This window comes from Podarcis pityusensis (assembly GCF_964106645.2).
Source record: "Podarcis pityusensis genome assembly, chromosome: 14".
Taxonomy (NCBI): domain Eukaryota; kingdom Metazoa; phylum Chordata; class Lepidosauria; order Squamata; family Lacertidae; genus Podarcis; species Podarcis pityusensis.
In genome coordinates, this window is record NC_138039.1 from 38,415,432 (window position 1) to 38,438,585 (window position 23,154).

Below are 23,154 nucleotides of genomic sequence, written 5' to 3' on the forward strand. Positions count from 1 at the left end.
GGTGGCGCTGTGGCCTAAACCACTGAGCCTCTTGGGCTTGCCAATCAGAAGGTCGGCAGTTCGAATCCCCATGGCACAGTGAGCTCCCATTGCTCTGTCCCAGCTCCTGCCAACCTAGCAGTTAGAAAGCACACCAGTGCAAGTGGATAAATAGGTAACGCTGCGGCGGGACAGTAAGCGGCATTTCTGTGCGCTCTGGCTTCTGTCATGGTGTCCCGTTGCACCAGAAGCGGTTTAGTCCTGCTGGCCACATGATCCGGAAAGCTGTCTGTGGATAAACACCAGCTCCCTCGGCCTGAAAGCGAGATAAGCGCCGCAACTCCATAGTTGCCTTTGGCTGGACTTAACCGTCCAGGGGTCCTTTACCTTTTTTACCTTAAAAGGTAAAGCGACCCCTGACCATTAGGTCCAGTCGTGGCCAACTCTGGGGTTGCGGTGCTCATCTCGCTTTATTGGCCAAGAGAGCTGGCGTACAGCTTCTGGGTCATGTGGGCAGCATGACTAAGCTGCTTCTGGTGAACAAGAGCAGTGCAAGGAAATGCCGTTTACCTTCCCGCCAGAGAGGTACCTATTTATCTACTTGCACTCTGATATGCTTTTGAGCTGCTAGGTTGGCAGGAGCAGGGACTGAGCAACAGGAGCTCACCCCGTCGTGGGGATTCAAACCACCAATCTTCTGATCGGCAAGTCCTAGGCTCTATGATTTAACCCACAGCACCATATGTGATTTTATATTGTTTTACTTTGCCTTGAGCTTTTAAATTTTGTAATTGGTGTTTTTTGTTTCGATACTGGTCATTGACCATAATAAAACGATTTGCTTTGAGTTGAAAACAGTGCCAGCTATGCTTCCCTGGGGAGAGCATTCCACACACAAGGGACACTGCTGAAAAGGCCTAGTCTCATGTTGCCACCCACTGAACCTCCCATGGACTGAACCTGGCATCTTCTGCATCAAATAGGTGCTCTACCTCCAAGCTACGGTGCTTTTCTGGAACACATAAGACTCTGCCCCATTATGAATAAGACCATTGATGTATCTAGCTCAGTGTTGTTGACACTGGCTCTCCAGAATTCCAGACAAGGGTCTTTCCCCCAGTCCTACCTGCAGATGCTGGGATTGAACCTGGAACCTCCTTCATGCAAAAGGATGTGCTCTACCACTGAGCAATGCTCCAGATTTCCATGCATCAAGGGACAGGGGGGGACAGGGGGCTGTTCAGAAGAAAGTGTTACATTCACGGAGAACTGGTTCCCCATGCTTTGCACTTCTTGCAACCTGCACAGTTGTTTGTAACGTGTGAAAAAGATCTTTTTGACATTCACAGACAAAAATACCTCCAGTACACGTAGCAGAGCAGGGAGTGAAGCCAATGTACTCCCAGCCATAGACAACATCTGCAGCATCTTCCGAAGGTGGAGGTTCCGGGACAAATGGGACAGGGTCGCCATCGCATGACTCCAAGTGGCAGCTGCGCTCAGTCACCGGTTTGGCGTCTTCGCACTCTTCGTCCGGCAGCTCCACCTCCGTCTGAGTAAATGCGAGATAAATACGGCACTTCACATCACGCGTCTGAACACCACGGCCGCAAGAAGCGCTGCAAGGGGACCATGGCTCGGGGATAAACCTGCAATTAAACGACAGCGTAAGAAATCGGGACAATAATAACGGAACTATGAAACATTTCCCTTTATTTATCTGAATTAATGACAAAAGAGATTCAGTTTTCTTCTGCCAGTGGACATGGAAAACTGCCACAGTCTCTCCAAACGAATCTCATCACTCTACACCCTGGGGGAAGCCACAACTATTTAAAGCGGCATGATACGGCTTTAATTGCATAGTGTGAATGGGGCATTAAAGAACTTGGGTTTGAGCTTTCTTTTCCCTCCTCCCTCTCATCCATTTTTCCTTATGTGTCATGTCTTTTTAGACTGTGAGCCTGAGGACAGAAACAACCTCAGAACTGGGTGTGTGTGTGTGTGTGTGTGTGTGTGTGTGTGTAAACCACTTGGATATCATTTTTTGGCTAAAGGGCAGGGTATAAATGCTGTAAACAAATAAACATAAATGAATATTAAAATTCTTAGATTTTATAAAAGGTCGCACATTAGTGTTTCAAGGCAAACATGGAGTTGGGCATTTTGTGCCTCCCTTTAATGTCTAGCTTTGCCATTAAGATTCCTGATCTGAAAGTTCAGTAAGACATCCCTTGAATTCCTTGCATGTACACATATATGTAAGATCAAAAGTAATTGTTGCAGGCACATTTGCAAAGTTGAGAAGGAAACCTTGTTGGAATTTTAAAAGTAATCGAGTATCTACTGTTTCCTCCATCAATGTGAAGGTCTCAAAAGTCTTTGACAAAATTCTGATTATATATCGAAAGAGGAGAGAATTATCCCAGCTAAACGCAGTTAATGCACACAAACACACATTGCGGTTATCTTGCAATGGCTGGGAAGACATCCCAAATATGTAGATTGCCACAGGTTTAGATAAATGTGAACGTTATTTACAAGAGGACTCCATCCATCATTCCTTTCAATGACATTCACATTGCACGAGTGTTCTGTGAATGGATGGAAGTTGTGCAGTGACAGGGTTTGATGGATTCCACCCACAGGCACTGATGCACAATTTGTTTTCTGCCAGAGAGGTGGAGGCACATTGCTGGTGAGGTTCTCAGAACAGGCACCCACCAAACAGCCGGCCCTTGCCTCAAGTTTTCACAAGGTTTGTAGGGCATGGTACATGATGCTGCAACCTTGCTGAAGCTAAGCAGCCCAGATTCTGTCCGCAGCCTGGATGGGACACCATCTTGTCTTCATCCTTGAGCTTCATGGCAGAAAGGAGGTATAGATATGTAGTAAGTAAGTCATGGGGCGGGGGGTGGGGGGAGGGGAGGGAAGACAAAGGGTCCTATATTCAGTTCCTAGGCTCACAAACAGAAGACTATGCCTGACTAAACTGCCTGTACTGACCACTTGTTTGCACAGACAAACCCTATCCTGCAAGGCTAATCCCACAAACAGCTGCAGGTGCTAGAACAGGGGTGAGGAACTTTGGGCCTATGGGCCGATCTTTGCCAGGGGTTCAATGTGGGCCTACAAGGCCATTTCCTCCAAAGCGTAACCCCTGTCCATCAGCTGACATCACTAGGTGACATCAGCTGATGGCCGGAAGAGCAAAGGTCAATCCTGCTGGCGGCTTCTTAGCCAATGCATTCCCTGTGGGGAATGTGCTGGTGAAGCAGACCCCAAGCAGTCAGCACAACTGAACCCTCTGTTCACCAGCTGGCGCATGGAGAGATCAATCCTCAGTTTGGCTATGTGTTCCTGTTCTCCTGCTAGAAATAGGCACTTGCAGCCAAAGGCCAGTGTGGGGCTATTTGAAAGCCCTTTTGCAAACAGCTGTGCACTGCTCTTTAAGCTTCAGGTTTTCCAAGGATCTAAGAGCAGAGAGGGCTGTTTGCAAAAGGGCTTTCAAACAGCCCTGAGCTGCACTTTGAAGTCCCAATAATTGGGGCTTCGAAGTGCAGTGTAACCTGACATTACTATGACACCAGATGACTGGCAGATGGGCAGTCAACTGTCAACTGGGGAGATAAGGATCACACCAGCTAGACAAGGTTCCCAAACCCTGTGCTAGATGTAAAGATTCTTACCAAACTGCAGCATATGTTTACATATACGTAGGTGCTGCTGTACACAACCACCCTTGCTAGGTATTATACTGATTCAGGGGTGTGGTACTTAGAGATTTCCAGGCAACGCATGTATGCCCATGCTTGTTCAGGGCCCTGCATCCTTTCCCTATGTGCACACAGAAAGGACGTAGGTTAAAGAAAGAGCTTGGGAATCCTGGCAACCAGGGCCCAATATCAACCACTTGGGACACAGAAAGGAGGTAAGACCAAGAGAAAGGAAAGGAGACAAATGTACACGACAAAGAGAATTTCTGAACCATTGCTTATCTAAACCAAGAATAATATTCTCTTAGCTTTTTGTCATTAAGCAGTGTACCGCAATGCCTTAACCAACGCAAATATTTGACAAAGCTTGAGGAGAGAAAAAATGTGTTGACAGCAGTACACCAGCAGTTCAGAATTCACTCCGTATACAAGGCTGGCGGAACGCATAAGAGGGTCCAAAAATAATGTATGATGAATTCCTTTGAAGCTTTGCATTTTTGTTTGAAAGTCTGAACCACAGAACAAATTCATTTACAGTCAGAGAATTCTAAGCATTTTTTCCTCGACACAGCAGGTCTATATTGTAATTGAGGTTTTCCTGTTGCATATTTAGTGTCTGGGATTTCATAGAGCCCCAACTGCAAGTTCTATTTATTTATTGTAACACAACAACAAGCAAAGCTGTGGAACAAGCAACCTAGGGTTGCCATTGGCTAAATCAAATCATGTGATTTTTTGAAGTTGGTATCTGCATTTTGTAGGATGAAATGTAAAGTTGGGTGAAAATGGCCCCCTCAAACCCCTACTTCAATTTTTTTCCACGCAGAAAAGCTGGGAATGAAGTTCTGCTAACTATTCCCTGGTGGGAGAGTAACTTCTAGAACAGTTTCTTGGAGGCAGGGTTTCCTGTCAGCTGTGGCAATGGCACTGCTTCTTTCTTTTCTCCTGAGGTTTTTGCTTGTTTGTCCTTTTGCTGCTGCAATAGCAGTGGCAGAATTGACAGTCTGGCGGCCATTTTGTTTCCCCCACAATGCCCCAGACCTAGCATCACCCAAGGGCACTGTCAGGCAAAAACGGTAGAGAATATTTGGAGAACGTTCTGCAAAATGGCCCTCTTTTTTCAAGGAGGGAGAGAGTGAAGAAGCAAAGTAATATTTCGATTCACAGATTATTTTACTGATTGTTATGTAAACTGCTCTCTGTATGTTATGTAACCTGGTAATCTATGGTGAAATGCAGTCTGTATATACTGGAAATAAACAAATTCTCAAATATTTTCTCAGAAAAACTTATTTCAAGAAATTTCAACTTAGCTCCAGGTGTTCTAACATAAGGGTTCCCAAACTCATCCATGGACTGCCAGTGGTCCATGTGATCTGTGGTGTGCTTGTAAAGAACAGTAGGAGCAAGGACGTGATAGTGGTATTTCTCATCAAATGTCATGCAGCGTAATGAACAGAAAACACAGGGCGACTTTTCTGTGGCCCGTTCATGTTGCTTGGCGGTCAAGAGAGACTAAGATAAGGCCTTAAGCTGATGAGCTTCCTCCCCAGATTCCATCGCTGTAAGCTATTGAGCTGGGAGATTTCACGTTCAAGCAAACAGGATTCCCTGACTCATATCTTATGCTTTCCCCACAATGAGGGAAGTGGGTGGGGTACAGGACAGTCTCAGACCCATTCCTGATCTCACTTTGTTTCTCTTTGTGTGTATGTGTGAGAGAGCCCCTACAGATTCCCATTTTAAGGTAAAGGACCCCTGGATGGTTAAGTCCAGTCAAAGGCGACTATGGGGTTGTGGCGCTCATCTCACTTTCAGGCTGAGGGAGCCGGCGTTTGTCCAAAGACAGCTTTATGGGTCATGTGCCCAGCAGGACTAAACCGCAACTGGCGCATGGAGGACTGTGACAAGTGCCATTTTACCACATACGGGCAACTGATGTGTAGTGAAATTCTCCTGTTGGAGGATGAAGGAGACCACCAAGAATGATTTCAGTAAATCTGTATGGGGTGTATGTGTACATAGAATGCGTCCGAATAGCCCCAATGTAATAACTCCAACCCAGCCCTACCTCCTCACAAAGCTATCAGCTTCTAAGCTTGGCTTGTTTCTCAAAGTTATGATTAAGAAAGGGGGAAAAGTTGTAACGCTCTCTTATTTCTTTTAAGATTATTAAAAGAAAAAGGATGTGGAATCTTTTTTTGGAAGGCTTATTGAAAATCCCCCTGTAAATAAAGAAGGCTCCAGGGAAACACATTTACAATAATGATGGGTATCAACTATCATCACATTCCACCAGAAAGAACTAGAAAGGTTATACCTCCATTTTTCTTGGCTTAGTGTTCCAAACAGTTTTTTTTAAACACACACACACACACAACCATTTTTGTAATATACATTAAAAAAACCCAAAACTTTAGAACCACCATTATGCATAATTCAACACTCTTTTCTACACACACACTTGACCACAGGGGCAGAAGTATTTCTCTTCCAGATGTTGTCTTGGTACATCTCAATTTGCGGGTTTTTGACACACAGCTGTGCTGTTCACATTTCCCTTACTTGTTCCGAACTCAAGCTAAGGTGTGAAGGCACAATGGGCAGTTAAAATAAAATAAAAAGCAATGAACCAGGGACTAAGAATTTCACGTTGTGGCTTTTGTTGAAGGATATAGCCATTGTTAAAGAAGGGGTTGAAATTTACCAGGGGAAACTGCAAACCTGGTCTTAAGCCACAAGTTCACGCTGGCATTCCCTCCCACTCTCCCTATGCTGCTATGGTTCGAGGGCTGTCCAGAGAGATGGTGACAGCCCTGTCTATGGATATTTATTGGTCGCCGTTTTCAGGTCATCAAGGAATTTTCCTTGCAAACGGATTGGCTGGGTCTTTGGTTTTGTTTTCTTTGCCTACCTCATAGCAATCGCCACAACTTTGTGACGGAAGAGGCACTGGGCTGGACCGTCAGTGGGAATGGGTAGAGGAAGGGGCCTCCCCCCCCCTTCTATAGGTGGATCCCCTTAAGGGATCTCAGAGGGCAGAACTTCCTGCCCAGATACCCAGATCAGGGACTACAGTGCGCCCTGCCGGTGATCAACCAGGGATTCCCCGGATGCTGTCCATGCCGTAGGGGACACCTAAACTTGGCAAACGCCATCTAATCATCAGCCAGTACATGCCCAATGGCCACGCCAAACTTGTTTTGTCTTTCATCAATAAAATTGCGGCCTAATTTGAACCCAACACATATCTCCTGTTTTTGTTTGCCTTCCATGCACTCCAACATGGCCTCTGCAAGTGGACTTTGAGCTGCATGTAATTTGCAAAAAACAAAGATTAAGGCACTCTAAAGGGGAAGGAGCATTTAATCTCAGTTATTATAAGGGCTCGAGACAAGGCAAAATTCCTAGGGACATAAGAAGGTAGTATGCTCTTTCTGTCCATTCTAACTGCCCATTAGCATTGTTTTCATGCAGCTGCAGATCGGTTTCTGCCGAAATGCTACATCATTTGCCTTGTTGTATGCTATTTAACATAAGCTACGTATGTAACGGTCGACGTAACTCATTTTCCTTCCAATGTAAAGGAAATGTCGAAACACTGTTTTTAAAAAATCATGAATTACGTATCGTTTGTGGATATTTTTTTTAAGGGACTGAACATATTCGCAGATCATATTTGCTTGAGTGATTTCTGCTCCTGACTACACAAACTTCAGCAATTTACGCCTCATTTTCTGTTGTCATTGGACTTCTCCAACATCCTTAATACTTCCAGGGGCTTTGGGGAGTAAGGCAATGATAGTCACCAGTCGCTGAGAACTCTATCAAAAAAGAGGAACTGCCATCACTGCCAATGACAAGCCCCTTTTAAAGCATTTCGCATCCCCAATAAATCATTTGTCACAAATGGGGTGGCAAACTGGTGTGTGTCTGATTTTGTCTCAGCCCTAAAGAGGGACAATTCCTTTCTGTAGTGAGAAGGTCACTCACTCCCAGTTTCTATTGAAATCTGCAAAGGAATTCCAACTCACTGACTTCATACTGGTCTGTTTCTTAACAGAAGGCAGCATGGCAGTATAAATGTGCAGGACCTATAACACCAGCTCAGGAGGCAATTTCGGGTTCAAGTCAGGTTGGTGTCCACCAATATACACACACTTGCCAAGATCAAACAGGACAAACGAAGAAAAAACAAAGGGGCCATCTAGCCTCATCCATCCTACAACACTTGGTTACTGTGCTCTGAAATGTGCAGAAAGAACGCTGACTTCACTTAAATGCGCAGAGGAAGAATATTCATCTCATTTGAATTTTCTGGCAGTTCCGTATTTTACTTTTAATGCAGAATATAATTTGGTAGACATGCAGAATGCTACAAGGGCATGCCTAAAAATCTCATATGGTCAGTTTTTCCAAGCCAGTGATTTCTTGCAGACAGAAATCTCCGATGTGCATGTTTGCAAGGGCTTCTTCTCCATTCATCGCGGTGAAGTACAATCCCATAGATGTAAAAGGGTCCCAATCTGGTGGTGTGAATGGGATATGTACCCAGTGCAGTCCCCTGAATTGAAGGCAATGGAAATGCCTCTTTGCTCAGGAGTTGTTTGTTTATTTAATGTATTTCCCTTCTTTCCAAGCAATTACTGTCATTCCTAGTGGCTCACATCAACGAGAACAAGAGAAAGAGTTCGAGAATACAGAAGTGTGGTCCTTGGAAGGACATTTGTACGGTATTCTACATACACTCACTATCCTCCATCTAAATAAAGGAAAAAGCATTCTGGACCAATGGGGCTTCCAAAGACTCTTGAAAAGAGAGAGAGAGTTTGGATTTGACATCCTGCTTTATCGCTACCCGAAGGAGTCGCAAAGCGGCTAACATTCTCCTTTCCTCCCCCACAACAAACACTCTGTGAGGTGAGTGGGGCTGAGAGACTTCAGAGAAGTGTGACTAGCCCAAAGTCACCCAGCAGCTGCATGTGGAGAAGTGGAGACACGAACCTGGTTCCCCAGATTACAAGACTACCGCTCTTAACCACTACACCACACTGGCTCTCAGTTCTAGGTCAAGCATACTGGAGTAAACCAGTCTAGAAGTAACTAATGGTGCTTCCAGATGACCTGTTCAGCAAACATTCATTCTGATTTGTTTGCAGGCAAGGGTAGATGACGTTGCATCTAAGCAATTGTTGCCCCATGCTTTCTAATACATTTCCCCATCACTTTCACTACTTGTGATGTTTTGGGAAGTGAGTTTGTTGTGCAAGACCTCCCAATCTGATGACCTGAATTTGCGAGTAAGTGACTGAATCCTGCTCAAAAATAGCAACAGTCTGGAAAAGCCCTAAGGCAGGTATAACCATGGTTACATTCAACCTCCCCTGGTGCGGCCAAATGGGTCAAAACACCTCTGCTCTGGGCAAACTCACTCAAGACCTGAACACTGTTTCTTGTTCCTACAATTCTAACTGAGATGCCCTCGATCTATTCAGGGAAGAACCAAAGAGAGAAAACTTGGACCACCGGGGATTGCCCCATGAACACAGATGTTGGGTACGAATGCCCTTCTTCTTGGCTGCATCCCCATTGCTTGCAAAAATTTCTGGTTGCCATTAGGAGAGCCGTTTTGGAACTCAACTCTCCCAAGCAAGTGCCTTCTGGAGGACAGGAATTTGTATAGCTGGGAAACCTTGATAGCACTTCCGAAACATATAATTTAAATACTTTCTTGGCTCCAGCTGCTTTTGCGTCACTCAAGGAGAACTGTTTGGAAGAATCTGAGAACTGACTTGCAAGACAGACCCAGCCCAGGAAAATCCAAACGCCAGATGACTTGGCAAGGGAGGCCAGTCTTTACAAACAGTCAGGAAAATGCATCAGCGGCCTCTTCTCTGCCTTAAAGAGAAAGAGAGCGAGTGAGACAGAAGGAAAGAGAGAGGAATGGCAAACTTACGTTGGTTCTTCGGAGACTGCTCTGGTCTCCTCCATTTCGTGTGCTTGCTTGAACCAGGGGAGTCTTGCTTCAACGGGGTGTTTCTCTGGAAGAGGAAAATGCACAAAGCATGAGCTATTTATTTATCTCATTTCAGCAACTCCTGGGTTTGAACCAGGAACCTCGTTGTTTTGAACAACCTGGGACTGTGCACTCAGGAATCAGAGCCCTCTTCAGGACAAAAAAGGAAAACACCATTAGTTGTGATACAAGAGAGAGTAGGTAGGGTTCAGCAAGGGGGAGAAAAACACCAGAGAAAAACATCATTCTATGGTTTATATCGTTGATTCTTCATTTTCTTTCTTTTTCTTATGTTTTCACTTCTGAACAAATCCGTAAAATACTAAGAAACAAAAAGGAGTAACAGACACCTTTCTGGGTCATGTGGCCAGCATGACTAAACCGCTTCTAGCACAACAGAACACCGTGATGGAAGCCAGAGCGTATGGAAATGCCAGTTACCTTCCCGCCATAGTGGTACCTATTTATCTACTTGCACTGGCATGCTTTCGAACTGCTAGATTGGCAGGAGCTGGGACAGAGCAATAGGAGCTCACCCTGTCGTGGGGATTCAAACTGCTGACCTTCCAATCAGCAAGCCCAATAGGCTCAGTGGTTTATACCTACAGGGATTTCTAAAGTGTTTTCTAAATTCTACACAATGAGGAGAAGCGCCTTGACTTCTTTGATCTTATTTAAATATTGATTCGGTTTGAACCCAACACTAAGCCAAACCATGGGTTACAACAAAGAAGCAACTGTGTGAGTTCCCAGCCACCAAATTCCTTCTCTTCTCCTGCTGCTGCCACACTGCCCAGGGCTAAGCCATGGTTTCGCTTACCCTTACATCCAAACCCAGGTTCACGGTTTGTCTCACTGCAGCTATAACCAATGTTTATTCCAGGGGAGGAGTGCAGGGGCTGTAATTTTTGCTTTGGGAACCCACATGTTTTCTCATTTGTGCTAAGCAATAGTTTGGCTTAGCCTTATGTGTGAAATGGACCACTGTTGAAAAATCCATTAACTGCTAAGCAAAACAATGAAATTATTTCTCCCTGTTTTGTTACACTATAGATTTGTTCACCCCACTGTTTTAAATTACATCATAAGTGAAGAAAAAAAAATAACAGGCACACACCCTCCTTAGTGCTGATTACTACAGCCTCATAACTTTGCCAACTCTCGAGTTTGTCCTCCAGCTTCTGGAAGAGGTTGCTAGGAACATTTTACTTCAGCTAATAATTCTCTCCCCATCTATACACAAACACACACACACACACTTGCACAGTCAAAGCCAAATTAATATAATCTGGTCACAGAGAGACAACCTAGGCTGCATGGTATCAAGTAAAAGCACAAAGGAAGTCAATTTACAGAAGAAAAACGTGCTTTCACAAGGTTACCTCCAAATCAGACAAAGTCTGCACCAGAAACAAACAAAAACTGAGCAAAATGCAGGGTGCAGTCTTTGAAATACTGAACACTATTTGCAACGAGAGCTATGGTTTAGGTGTATTGAAATGAGAGCCCCTTTATCCTTGGCTCAGATGCTGAGGTTTTAATTAACATCCCAACACCAGAAATAACAAGAAGCATACCAGGGCTAGGGAGATAAAGGGCTCTGTGCTATTGGTGGGGAAGTGACCTGCATCTCCCCCCTGCAGCTTCCTTGTGTAACATCTAGGGAATGAAGATGTGTGACATGCAGTTTCTTTGGTCTGCAGAAGAGGCTGGCAACAAACTACACCACCAGCAGTAGGGAGGCTGAGGGTGTACACGTTACAGCTACATGTCTTCTTTTCGCTAGGTGTTACTGGGAGACGCAGCAAGGAGGTGCAGCCTAGTGACAGCTATGAATCCATTGGCTTGTCTAGATTAGGCCTCTGAGTTTCTGAATGCAGTGCATGATAAGTGTGACGTGCGAATACTGTGTGCAGATGAGCAGGAAATGAGGAGCGTGTGAGTCATCAGGTTAGATTTACTCCATTTCTGAATCGCTCCACACACAGGAAAGTTGTAAGGCGATTTACATGGATGTGTAAATACACATTAAAAACACATTAAAATGAAACAATGAGAGAGAGAGAGAGAGAGAGAGAGAGAGAGAGAGAGAGGAAGGAAGGAAGGAAGGAAGGAAGGAAGGAAGGAAGGAAATGAATAAGAAGCAGGAAATATTCTATACCCAAAATTACATATCCAAGTACTTATGTGGCTCTTCACTTGTCCATGGGTTGGATCCAAAGGTTCATTTCCACTAGCAAAAGAAGTTATTCTACCAGAACTGCTCTCCTTCCATTGGCTCCTTTGGATCTAACCCTATCGGCTGTATCCAACGTTATCTGTCTGCTAGCGAAAGGGCTTGTGTTGAGTGAGTTTCAGAGTAGCAAAACAGAGGAATCCAATGCGACAGTTGTGCTAGCCGAAACACGTCAAATAACAGGTTGCACAATCCGTTGTGCAAGAAAACCACCACCAACCGGTTGGTGCATTCTCTTGTGCAACGATGTTCTGCTGGTGCACAACATTTCGCCAGAGAAGCAAGCATACCACGAAGTGATTCTATCGCTACATTGGATACAACCCTCTGTGTCTTTAGGTAGGTGCATCAGAGTTACCTTTGGGCTTGTAACAGGGGACCGGCACGATACATTCTTCTTTTATGTGCAGCTTGAGCTGAGGATTGCAGCCGCCTGTGTGCTGCCCACGGTGATCAATGCACAGCACCACTCGATACCGTAACCCTCGCCCACACGTCACGGTGCACTACAGAGCAACATAAAAGCAAAACCCCAGAGCTGTCAACCGATTCAAGGATGTTCAGTCAAATTATTATTGTGTTATTTATTATATATTAAATTTCTCCACCGTCCTTCATCTGAGGATCACAATATAAAAACACAAAGCACAACACAGTAGCAAACAAAAACAACACCCCCAAATTATTATCATCATCTGCCTTTAGCTGATTAATACTGTAAACGGAAGTACATGTACAGACATAGTTTATATTTTATTATTATTATTTACTTTAAAATCTATATACTGCCTTGAAGTTTAAAACTCCATTCTCCGAGCGGCTTGCAAATCACTCCAGTGTATAACAAAGGCAGAGTATGGACGAAAACAGGCATATGAAACAAATTAACCCAAATCAGTCCTTATTATTCTCTGAAACAGCAGCAACGAGGAGGATCCAATAAATCATATAACTTGGCCTTGCTAATGCCATTTCGGGATACATACGTAAGTGTGAGATAACTTACAGTTTAATAAAGAAAAAAAAGCTACCATTGTTGGTCCATCTTCAATATTTTCCTTTTCATTCCCTAATATGGCCATGGACCAGGTCCAAAACAGCCTCAAAAAATAAACAAGTGTTCCCTTAGCTCATAGCCCAAGTGAACTATCATCATCACCAGCTCCCATCTGCTCTGCTTTACCATCTGGGACTGGTCTGGACTCCTCCTTGCCTCACAGAGGCCAATCTAGATGGAGAAGATGCTCCCCTCCCCCTTATATATTTCTTCTGTCCTTTCTGGCCGGGGAAAAGCCATTTTGCTGAATATTCTCAGCCAGATTTGATGGCAGCTGGGATTCCACACCTATCCACCCACCCAATGACAAATGACACTAGGTCTGGGGTACTGTGGATGATGTGATTCATCCAGGGCAGAGACGCAGTTGGCACTGCTGCTGCAACAGCAAGAGCCCTAGGGGGAAAAGTAATGTTGCCACCCCAAGAAACTGTGGCTTGTGTGCAACACAGTTTTAAGCAACGTGTTCCATTAGTGCAAGGACACCAGTTATTTCCCCCTACAGTGTTTTCTTGAGAGTCCCATGGACTGCAAGAAGATCAAACCTATCCATTCTTAAGGAAATCAGCCCTGAGTGCTCACTGGAAGGACAGATCCTGAAGCTGAGGCTCCAATACTTTGGCTACCTCATGAGAAGAGAAGACTCCCTAGAAAAGACCCTGATGTTGGGAAAGATGGAGGGCACAAGGAGAAGGGGACGACAGAGGACGAGATGGTTGGACAGTGTTCTCGAAGCTACCAGCATGAGTTTGACCAAACTGCGGGAGGCAGTGGAAGACAGGAGTGCCTGGCGTGCTCTGGTCCATGGGGTCACGAAGAGTCGGACACGACTAAACGGCTAAACAACAACAACAACACAGTGTTTTCGTATATCTGGGGGGGGGGGATCAGATTTTTGTTTTTAAAAAATGGAGGGTTAAATTCTTTGTGAGCTTACCTGTGACCATTCCAAAGCAATCCATTTAGGGCAATCGTACAGGTTGCAAGCTTGCATGACCCTGGGTTTGGGAGCATACATGCATTTCCACTCCTCTACTTGTAATATCTCTCCGTGCATAGTCTCCTCCACGCACACAAAACTCCTCCTCTGGATTCCACCTCCACAGGAAACTGAACATGCTGTCCACGGGTTGTGCTCCCAGCTGGGGTTGGTGTGGGGAGGGAACACAAAAAACTGCATGAGTCCGCCTTCTATATGGTTTCTAGATGCAAGCTCTTACGAAAGCAGTAGATCCATCTTTCTTCTTTGAAAACTGACACTTAATACTATCAGTAATCAGACCCACTGCTGAATCTCAATTCTGTAATGTTGTTTTATCTAAAGCTTATGTACCAATTCTCAAATTTTCAAAAGGGTGTCAAATCCTAATGGATGCTTCCTAGACTACTTTTTGCATGGAAGATAAAACCCTTCCTCACACAACACCATCTCCAGAGCCCTTCAATTGTGGTAACTCTGCTTAATGATCTCAGACATGATCTGCCTGGCGTATCGTAATCGTTGAACGTACTGGGGAAGATTCTGGAGACGGTCCACTAAGACTTGGAATCTAGGACTAGGAGTCCAGAACATTTTGGCCAGGAGTCTAAATCAAGCCAAGTCTGGATGACTTGCAAAACTGTGCCTATCTTTGCTTCCAACGAAGAACTTTAGGGGTGGCTTCGAGATCTGCACCACTCTGCTAACATCACAAAATATATGCTCATCCCCCACCGTGGAGATTCACCAGTGTGGGGGGTGGCAATGTATAGTACAGTCCCTTTTGGATCAACATTATATTTTCCTGCTAGCAACTCAAAGCAAGAAGTCCATGCTTAACGTTCTGTTCTAAAACCCATTTGGATAGGCAGTGAGAATGCTGCTAGCCCAGAGTGGAAGGAACAAAAGAAGAATGACAGATGAAATTGATGGAATATGCAGAAATGGCAAAAACTGACAGGGAAAATCCGAAACCAGGAAGATCAAGTATTTTCTAAAGACTGGAGTAAATTTGTAATTTACTTAAAAGACCACTGTAAACAGTTAAAATCTTTGGCAGGGATGTAAAGACACTCGTAATGTGGAATTGTTTTAATGGTAATTACAGTTATATAATAGCTAGATAAGGGTAAAAGATGCAGTAAATTTAATCTTAAAGATGGAACCCATGGAGGGAAGGAAGGACGTCCAAGAGTTCAAAAGAACTCTGTATTTTAATGTTTGAAATCACTGTTTTATATGTATATTTCCCCCCCTAAAAACGTATTTGGATATTACGGTCAGTAATGGCTCAGGAAAATAAATGCAAGCCTGTTGCACCCGCTGCATGGGTTGGAAGCAGCAAGAGTATCCCACTCAAAGCTGTTTGTTGGAAGCAGCGGAGGCACTGTAAAGAAGTCAAACGCAGAGCAGATGGAGCAGAAACCTATAAATCCAAAAGGTAAATTTATATAACTGCTCCCCAAGATGCAGGAGGTGACTCAAGAATGCTCCCTGCCTGAAATAATTCACGCAACTCCCCGCTCAGAGCAAATTAATCACCTTATACACAAACCGAACGTGAAACTTATTGTACGCCGAGCGTTGACATTTAAACCAAACTTACATGATCAAAACCAGGCAGCATGGAGCAGATAGCTAATGATTTCACCATCGCCCCTGATAAATGTGCTCATCTGCTGCTCTCCTTTCATGCCGCGTAACCCAAAGGAACGATTGATGTAATATATAACACACTAAAGGATGTCTAGTTCCAGAGCTAATCTACTGCGAGAGCTAGCACAGCGTAGTAGCAAAAAGGCCGTTCAACGTGTTGCACAGGAGCAAAATTCTGCAGGGGGTGTTCAACAGGGAGCTGTGGAACAGAAGTGCATGATTTGAAAAATCCCAGGGGGTTGCTGCTGAAAAAAACCCAGCCCCATTGTGAGTGCCCCCCCCCCGCACTGCAGTGTGACCTACGAGTTACCTTGGACCTAACACCATTACGCTGTGACTTGCCCTGGCTCCATCAGTGGCAGGAAGCCAGCAAAATAGCTAAGAAGTAGGGAAGTCTATCTCTGGTCAGCAACAGTGTCCGAGCTGTGCAGTGTGGTCCACAAGGACACTGGAGGTTGTATCCAATATGCAGAGTAGACCCACTGAAGTCAATGGACATAAGTTAGTCATACCCATTAATTTCACTGGGTCTGCTCAGAGTAGGACTAACATTGGCTGTCACCCTGGGATGTTTTTATTCTCCTGGGATTTTATTCTGCATTTTTCCTTGCTTTGCTCTGGTTTCTTATTGCTGGTGTACACCTTTAATTGGTACTCGATGCTGGTTTGTTAATTATAAATTGTTCTGTTGGACTCTCCCACTGACTGCGGAGGGAGCTTTAGCAGAAAGGTGGCCTTTAGATTTTTAAAGCAAGCAAGCAAAGGCACAGAGTAATGAAATCAGGAAATAGGATAAGCTACCTTGCACATCAGGGACGCGGGTGGTGCTGTGGTCTAAACCACAGAGCCTAGGGCTTGCCGATCAGAAGGTCGGCGGTTCGAATCCCCGTGATGGGGTGAGCTCCCGTTGCTCGGTCCCGGTTCCTGCCAACCTAGCAGTTCGAAAGCACGTCAAGTGCAAGTAGATAAATAGGCGAGAAGGTAAACGGCGTTTCTGCGCACTGCTCTGGTTCGCCAGAAGCCGCTTAGTCATGCTGGCCACATGACCCAGAAGCTGTCTGCAGACAAACGCCGGCTCCCTCAGCCAGTAAAGCGAGATGAGCGCCGCAACCCCAGAGTCGTCCGTGACTGGACCTAATGGTCAGGGGTACCTTTTACCTTTACCTTACACATCATGGAGGGAGAAGTGGAGATGTTAACACAGGGCTGCCATTTGGGCCAGCAACCCCATTCTTCTTAGAACACACATTTCTAAGTCATTGGCATGGGCATTATCCATTTGGTGCCAAGTTAAGCCATATTTGGCAAGAGTTTTATTTGACTGACTGGCTAACCTGCTCTGTTGATTTTTAAGCTGCCATTTTAGTGTATTGAGCTGTTTTATGGTTTATTGTTGTTTACGGCCATAGCTGTTTTAATGCTTTGTACCCTGCCCTGGTATCTGTATGAAGGGAAGCTTACAAATGATTTTAATAAGTAAAATAAAATAAATACATCAGGTTGCGGCCAAAGTTAGTCCAAAGCAGAGCCTACCCATTGAAATTAATGGACATGACTAGCTTGGGTCCACTAATTTCAACAGGTCTACTATGTTAGCTGGATTCAATCCATAATGCGCAGTTCTGCACCACAGCAATTCCTGGCTCCCAACAGAACATTCTTGTGTGCACATTTTCAGAAATGTAAGCACGTAAAGGGCTGGCTCAGTCCTGATCCACAGCGATGTAGACCACCAGGAGAGGGTGGTCATCAAACCAGAGGGAGGTCAGCAGGCCCAGGCTCTAGAACAAGGCAGGAGGCAAAGCAAGGAGAGCTCAGGACCTTGGACAAGGACCAAGGTGCTGGTTCAGGACTGCCTTTAGAAGCCCAGGCCAAGAATACAAGCAACCCCAGCTGTGTCTGAGAGCAATGCGGCAGGGCTTTATAGGGGCATAGGCCTGACACTGAGACAAAATGGTGGGTGGATTTTCAGGCCCAGCCACCACACAAACTCACGAATGGCAAGGCCTAAGCAGGTGGCACAGTGAAGCTAAGGCAAACACCAGCATCTGTGGGCCCTGCTTGGCAGTCTGGCCCCAGGAGCTGCCCAAAGGGTACTGAGTGCTGACAGCAGCCCTGAGTATGTCCCGTCATGTTGCTAATAATTACATTTCAAAACATACACTGAAAAGACATTGCTGCATAAATCTAAACAACCACCACAATGTTGTGACAACATGAGCAATCACCTTGTCTTAATGCAGGGGTGGGGAACATGACTCCCTCCAGATGTTGTTTGGATCGAACTCCCATCATTCCTGGCCATTGGCCATGCTGGCAGGGCCTGATGGGAGTTGGCATTCAACAATGTCTAGTAGGCCACAGGTTGCCCTTCCCTGTCCTAATGTGTTGAGAAATCTGTGGCTTCCATGCAGTTGCCCCACTCTCTCTTGCTATGGTCCCTCTAACCACTGGCATGAGACCCCCCCCCCCAAAAAAAAAGGTTGCCCACAAGGGAATGTGGATCTCAGACTTGGAAAAGTCCCCCTTAGCCAGACCCCCTTCTTTCAGCTCCAGCGCCTCCCCTTCCTGCTCCACCTGCCATGTGGGAACAATAATACAGACCTATTTTGCAGAGTTTCACTTTCTAGCTTACTCATTTGGAGAACTGATGGAAAATGCTTTTTGACAGCCGTTTGCACACATTGCTGTTGTCTGGGGTGGTGCACAAGCAGCACGCTGAACACTTTAAAGCACTGCATTAAGTGCTAAAAAGTTACTTGTTTTTAAAATAATAATCATCGGGATGTAAAGTACATTTAACTGTCGAGTGAGATTAGCGGTCCACGGATTTGTATATGCCACAATGCAAAAGCGCCTTATGTGATGCTAGCTGCAGGAAGTGTTTATGGCGTACATTTTTACAGCTGTTTTTCTTTATCTCAGCAATTTAAAATACACTCCCTCGTCCCATATTCCTAGGAGTCAATTCCAGGTGGGACAAGGGGCCTAGTGGGCCAGGCAGTTTGATAGATACTTTCCAGAGTCTGCGTCTGTCAAGGGATCCCTCAACACTCCTGCAAGCCTGAACTATGCGGGAGCCATTCCAAAAGCCTTCAAAGGTAGGGTGTGTGTGTGTGTGTGTGTGTGTGTGTGTGTACAGAGGTGGGGGAACATTTATCCTGGTGATTTCCCACCTCCTTCTTTCAAAAGATTGCTCCATCTGTTAAAACAGTCCGGGAGTGCATTTACAACTTGAGCCACAGCTCAGCTCATTGGACTCCCACCGCTCTCTGCCCCAGGCTTCTCATTTGACTAACGAAGGCAACACAGTGCACTAGACGGTCATAAAGGAAGCTTGCATATGGCCCTACTATTTATAGATGACTGGTGCTCAAGAAACAGCGAGCAAAGTCACAGGAAGCTACCTTTAACCAAGTCAGGGCAGTGGTCCATTTAGCTCACAGATGTCTACGATGATTGGCAGAGCCTCTCCAGGGTTTTGGGGTGTTTGTGAGCGCGCCTCCCAGCCAAGATGTTGGGGAATAACCTGAGACTGTCTGCATGCAGTGCATGTGCTCTACTACTTCCCTGCCAAGCTCGGGTTAAGCGCCTTGTCTTAACTTCTGCTGTGTGTGAACACAGCAGGTGCCACAGAGTCCATACAAGGAAACCCATGCATCGGGGGGGGGGGGGGACTTCCTATTCTCTGCATCGCAAGGGTTGGAGGAAAGAGCTCAAGTCGGAATGTTAAGGGCAGAGGAGTGAATCTCCTGTAAATCTCAAGCCACTCCTTCAGGGGCAGAACTTTCAAAGTGAAACTGAGTCCAGGAGCGACTGGTTCCTTTGATTCTGACTGTGCAGGGTGCTGATTGGCTACCCGTTGCAACAGCCCAAAAGCTACTTCCTGTCTACCACCCCAGCTGGCTGTGCAGAGTGCAGACTGGTTGGCCCCTACAGCAACCACAAAGCCACTGTTTCTGTTCAGCCAAAGCCTAAAGAAACAAACATTATTATATGTTTAAGAGAAGGTGCTGAGTCCATGCTGAAATTGATAAACTTAGTGGGCACTTTGGGGGGGGGAATGTAACCCTCCACCAAGTTTGCTCGAAGCACAGAAGGTGATAGTGGAGAATCAATACTTGAATCAGAAGAGTAATATGTGTCAGTAGAGGAAGGAAGAAGCCATAGTAGTATAACCTACACTCAACTGTAGAAACCTGATCCTCAGAAGGCTTGGAGCTGTAGTGAACTCTTGGTACAGGATAAAAGTTAATGGGTCACCATGTAGGGCAGAGATGGGCAACCTATAGATGTTCTTTGATGATATTATTTGTGCTATCATTATCTATCACCTACACAGTCATCTCAAGATAATGTACAATAAAACCAGGAAAAACCAGCTGGTACATTTAAAACAAAACTAAAACAATGCAAAATAGACACTCAGGGCAAAGAACCATTTATTCAGCTGGGAGGAAATGTCTTCAATTGTTGCTGGAAAGCACAGGCAGTGGGTGCTTATTGTATCACAACAGGTATACTATTCCACAAGAAAGGGGCCACCATGCTAAAAGCCCTGCTCAGAGGTACTGTAGAGTGGGCTTCTGAGATCTTTGGAACTTGTAGAATAAATTTCCCTGCAGACTTCAGGGATCTATTGGGAATAGAAGGTTTAAGGTGATTGCTCAATTAACCTGAGCTGTATGAGGAGTTGTATATTCGTACCAACATCTTGAATTTGGCCCAATAGCAGACTGGCAATCAGTGCAAATCCCACAAGCAAGATGTTATATGCTGGTGATAGTTTGCCCCTACAAGCAATCCAGCTGCCACATTCTGCACCAGCTGCAGCCTCCAGACCAACCCCAAAGGCAGCCCCACATACAGCATACTGTAGTAGTCCAACCGAGAGGTTACCAATAACAACTCCCATTATCCTCAACTACTGGTCATGTTGTCATATTGCTGATGGGAGCTGGAAGTCCAGCAACATCTGGAGAGCCACATCTCCATCCCCAATGAAGAGAAAAATTAAGTGTGCCTTAGGCTGGAAAGTGGAAAAAAGGCATTCTGATATTCTCTCAGTCACATGAGAGCTGCTTATTTCCTGATAGGTGGAAAAAGCCATACAAGTCGGTCTCTGCCTACATGGTTGGGTCATTAAAATATTCCTGAGCTCGTTTCAGACAACACAGTTCAAATGAGTGCTTTATATGAGTATGCATTTGCTAACAGAGGCATGCACACTCCTCCAACTACTGCTTGTTCAAAGGTTATGCAGGTTTTCGCGATGCTCAACCCCCACCCCCTGCAAAACCCACTTTAACCCAAAATATAGGTGGGGCCCAAATAAACAAATGGGCACATCCTAGGTCAAGTGTTGGGAGCCTCCAGGTGTTACTATGACTCCCATCATTCCTAGCCATTGGCGATGCTTGCTAGGGGTGATGGGAGTTGAAGTTCAGCAACATCTGGAAAGCCAAAAATTCCCCACACTTAACCAAACCTAATATTTCCAGCGCTGGAACATTTGGGGACGAGGTATTTGTTTGTTCATTTAGTCTTTATGGCTATTATCACAAGTGTTGGTAAAGGTAAAGGGACCCCTGACCATTAGGTCCAGTCACGGATGACTCTGGGGTTGCGGCGCTCATCTCGCTTTATTGGCCGAGGGAGCCGGCGTACAGCTTCCAGGTCATGTGGCCAGCATGACTAAGCCACTTCTGGCGAACCAGAGCAGCGCACGGAAACGCTGTTTACCTTCCCGCCGGAGCGGTACCTATTTATCTACTTGCACTTCGACGTGCTTTCAAACTGCTAGGTTGGCAGGAGCAGGGACCGAGCAACAGGAGCTCCCCCCGTCACGGGGATTTGAACCTCCAACCTTCCGATCGGCAAGCTCTAGGCTCTGTGGTTTAACACACAGCACCACCTGCGTCCCTTGTCACAAGTGTTGGAAAACCCCACAAAACCCATAAACAGAGAGAACAGTGAGAGGAGTCCACAAACTATTTGGCAATGAAGAATCATACTACCTTAAATTCTCTGAGAGTGATGGTGGTTTGGAACGCCCTCTGTCCATCAACCCTCTCCAGACTTGGTCTCACTGAACACATCTGCAGTGTTGAGTCTGGAGTGTTGGTTTTTTAAATCCCTTTGCTATGACTTGGCTTTATTTAGCTGATTGATACACTATCCTCAACAATTGCTATCTTGCACATAACTTACTAATGGAGCCCATGCACTTGAAGCGGGAAAGTGCATTAGTGGCAGGTCGCGCTCTTTAAGTGCCATGTGCTTTGGTGCGAACTTATCTCAAGAACTCATGGGCTGTCAAGCTCAGTCATGCCATCTATGGCAAACAGTTACTGCTAGTCTTCATCTTGGGTAGGCAGGCATCTGAACAAATGATACAAACTAATTACCGTATTTTTCCGTGTATAACACGCCCCCGTGTATAAGACGCCCCCTATTTTGGGGGACTCAAATTTAAGAAAATGGGGGGGGGGATTGCCCAGAGTTGTTGAGCTTTCTTTGGGGGAGGGGATGCCGAAAATCACTAACCCAACTGAGAAATGCTGACAATCACTCATGTCGCCAATGACAACATGCGTCTGCCCACTCAAAAACAGCAGACGGTAATCACACGCCCAATCGCCGAAGTGGCAGCCAATCCAGAGCAACCCTTGCCGCAGCAACAAATCACCCACCCAATTTTTCCGAAGCAGCAACCAATCGAAAGCAGCACTTGACGCAGCCACCAATCACCCACAAAATCGCCACTGACAAGCTCCTACTCACGCCTGTGACCAATCGCCCGTGTCCCCCCTCCCACGCACTATCTGTGTATAAGACAACCCCCGTTTTTTAACATCATTTTGGAGTAAAAATCCCTCGTCTTATACACGGAAAAGTACGGTACACTGTATTATATTATTAATGGAAGGCTAATCTCAACAGAGGCCATACATACCGAGGAAGTGGCTGGAAGTGGTCGTAAGGCATGATTTCCTTGAATCCGTCACTGTGAACAAGACAAGCATTTGCAAAGTTATTTGCGGAACAACAGGATAGGCTTTTCTTTGTGTCATGAATATATTCATTTGAACACCCATCAGAATTTCTGGAAACAACTAGTTTGTGAGGTGGGTATCCCTTGCACACCCCACTGAACCCATTCAGATCTTAGCAACTGAACTGGTTTGTTCTCAAGCTTCTATGCAATTCCTGTGAAAGGTCCTAAAAACAAAGCTCTGCTGCCAAGTTTCTAGCAGTCCAAGGCAAGACCAGCCCTACCGTTAGGCAGAGCGAAGTAGCTACCGCAGGCAGTGAAAGCTGGGAGCAGCAACAAGATAATGAAGGATAGAGCTGTGTGTGCCATACGAATGGCAAACCCACAAACAAGATAACTTGCCACCCTCAACATCCTACTGTAACTAAGACTAAGTATGTGCTATCTGAAATAATCACATAATTCTTCTCTTATTCTGTTGTCTCCCTTGCTACTATTTTTAGACTGTATGCCCTTTGGGG

The 23,154-nt window shown here is 45.4% G+C and overlaps 1 protein-coding gene across 2 annotated transcripts in view; it reads right to left on the minus strand.

The window, feature by feature from the left end:
* ADAMTSL3 (ADAMTS like 3) overlaps positions 1-23,154 on the minus strand; it is a 275,775-nt gene that overhangs the window by 69,943 nt on the left and 182,678 nt on the right. For both annotated transcript variants that reach the window (XM_080980240.1, XM_080980241.1), the window contains 5 exons: positions 22,595-22,645; positions 13,942-14,146; positions 12,306-12,453; positions 9,652-9,736; positions 1,339-1,628 (listed from right to left, as the gene is read on the minus strand). In XM_080980240.1, the coding sequence (XP_080836366.1) occupies positions 1,339-1,628; positions 9,652-9,736; positions 12,306-12,453; positions 13,942-14,146; positions 22,595-22,645 (779 nt within the window). The remainder of the gene's footprint in view (positions 1-1,338; positions 1,629-9,651; positions 9,737-12,305; positions 12,454-13,941; positions 14,147-22,594; positions 22,646-23,154) is intronic.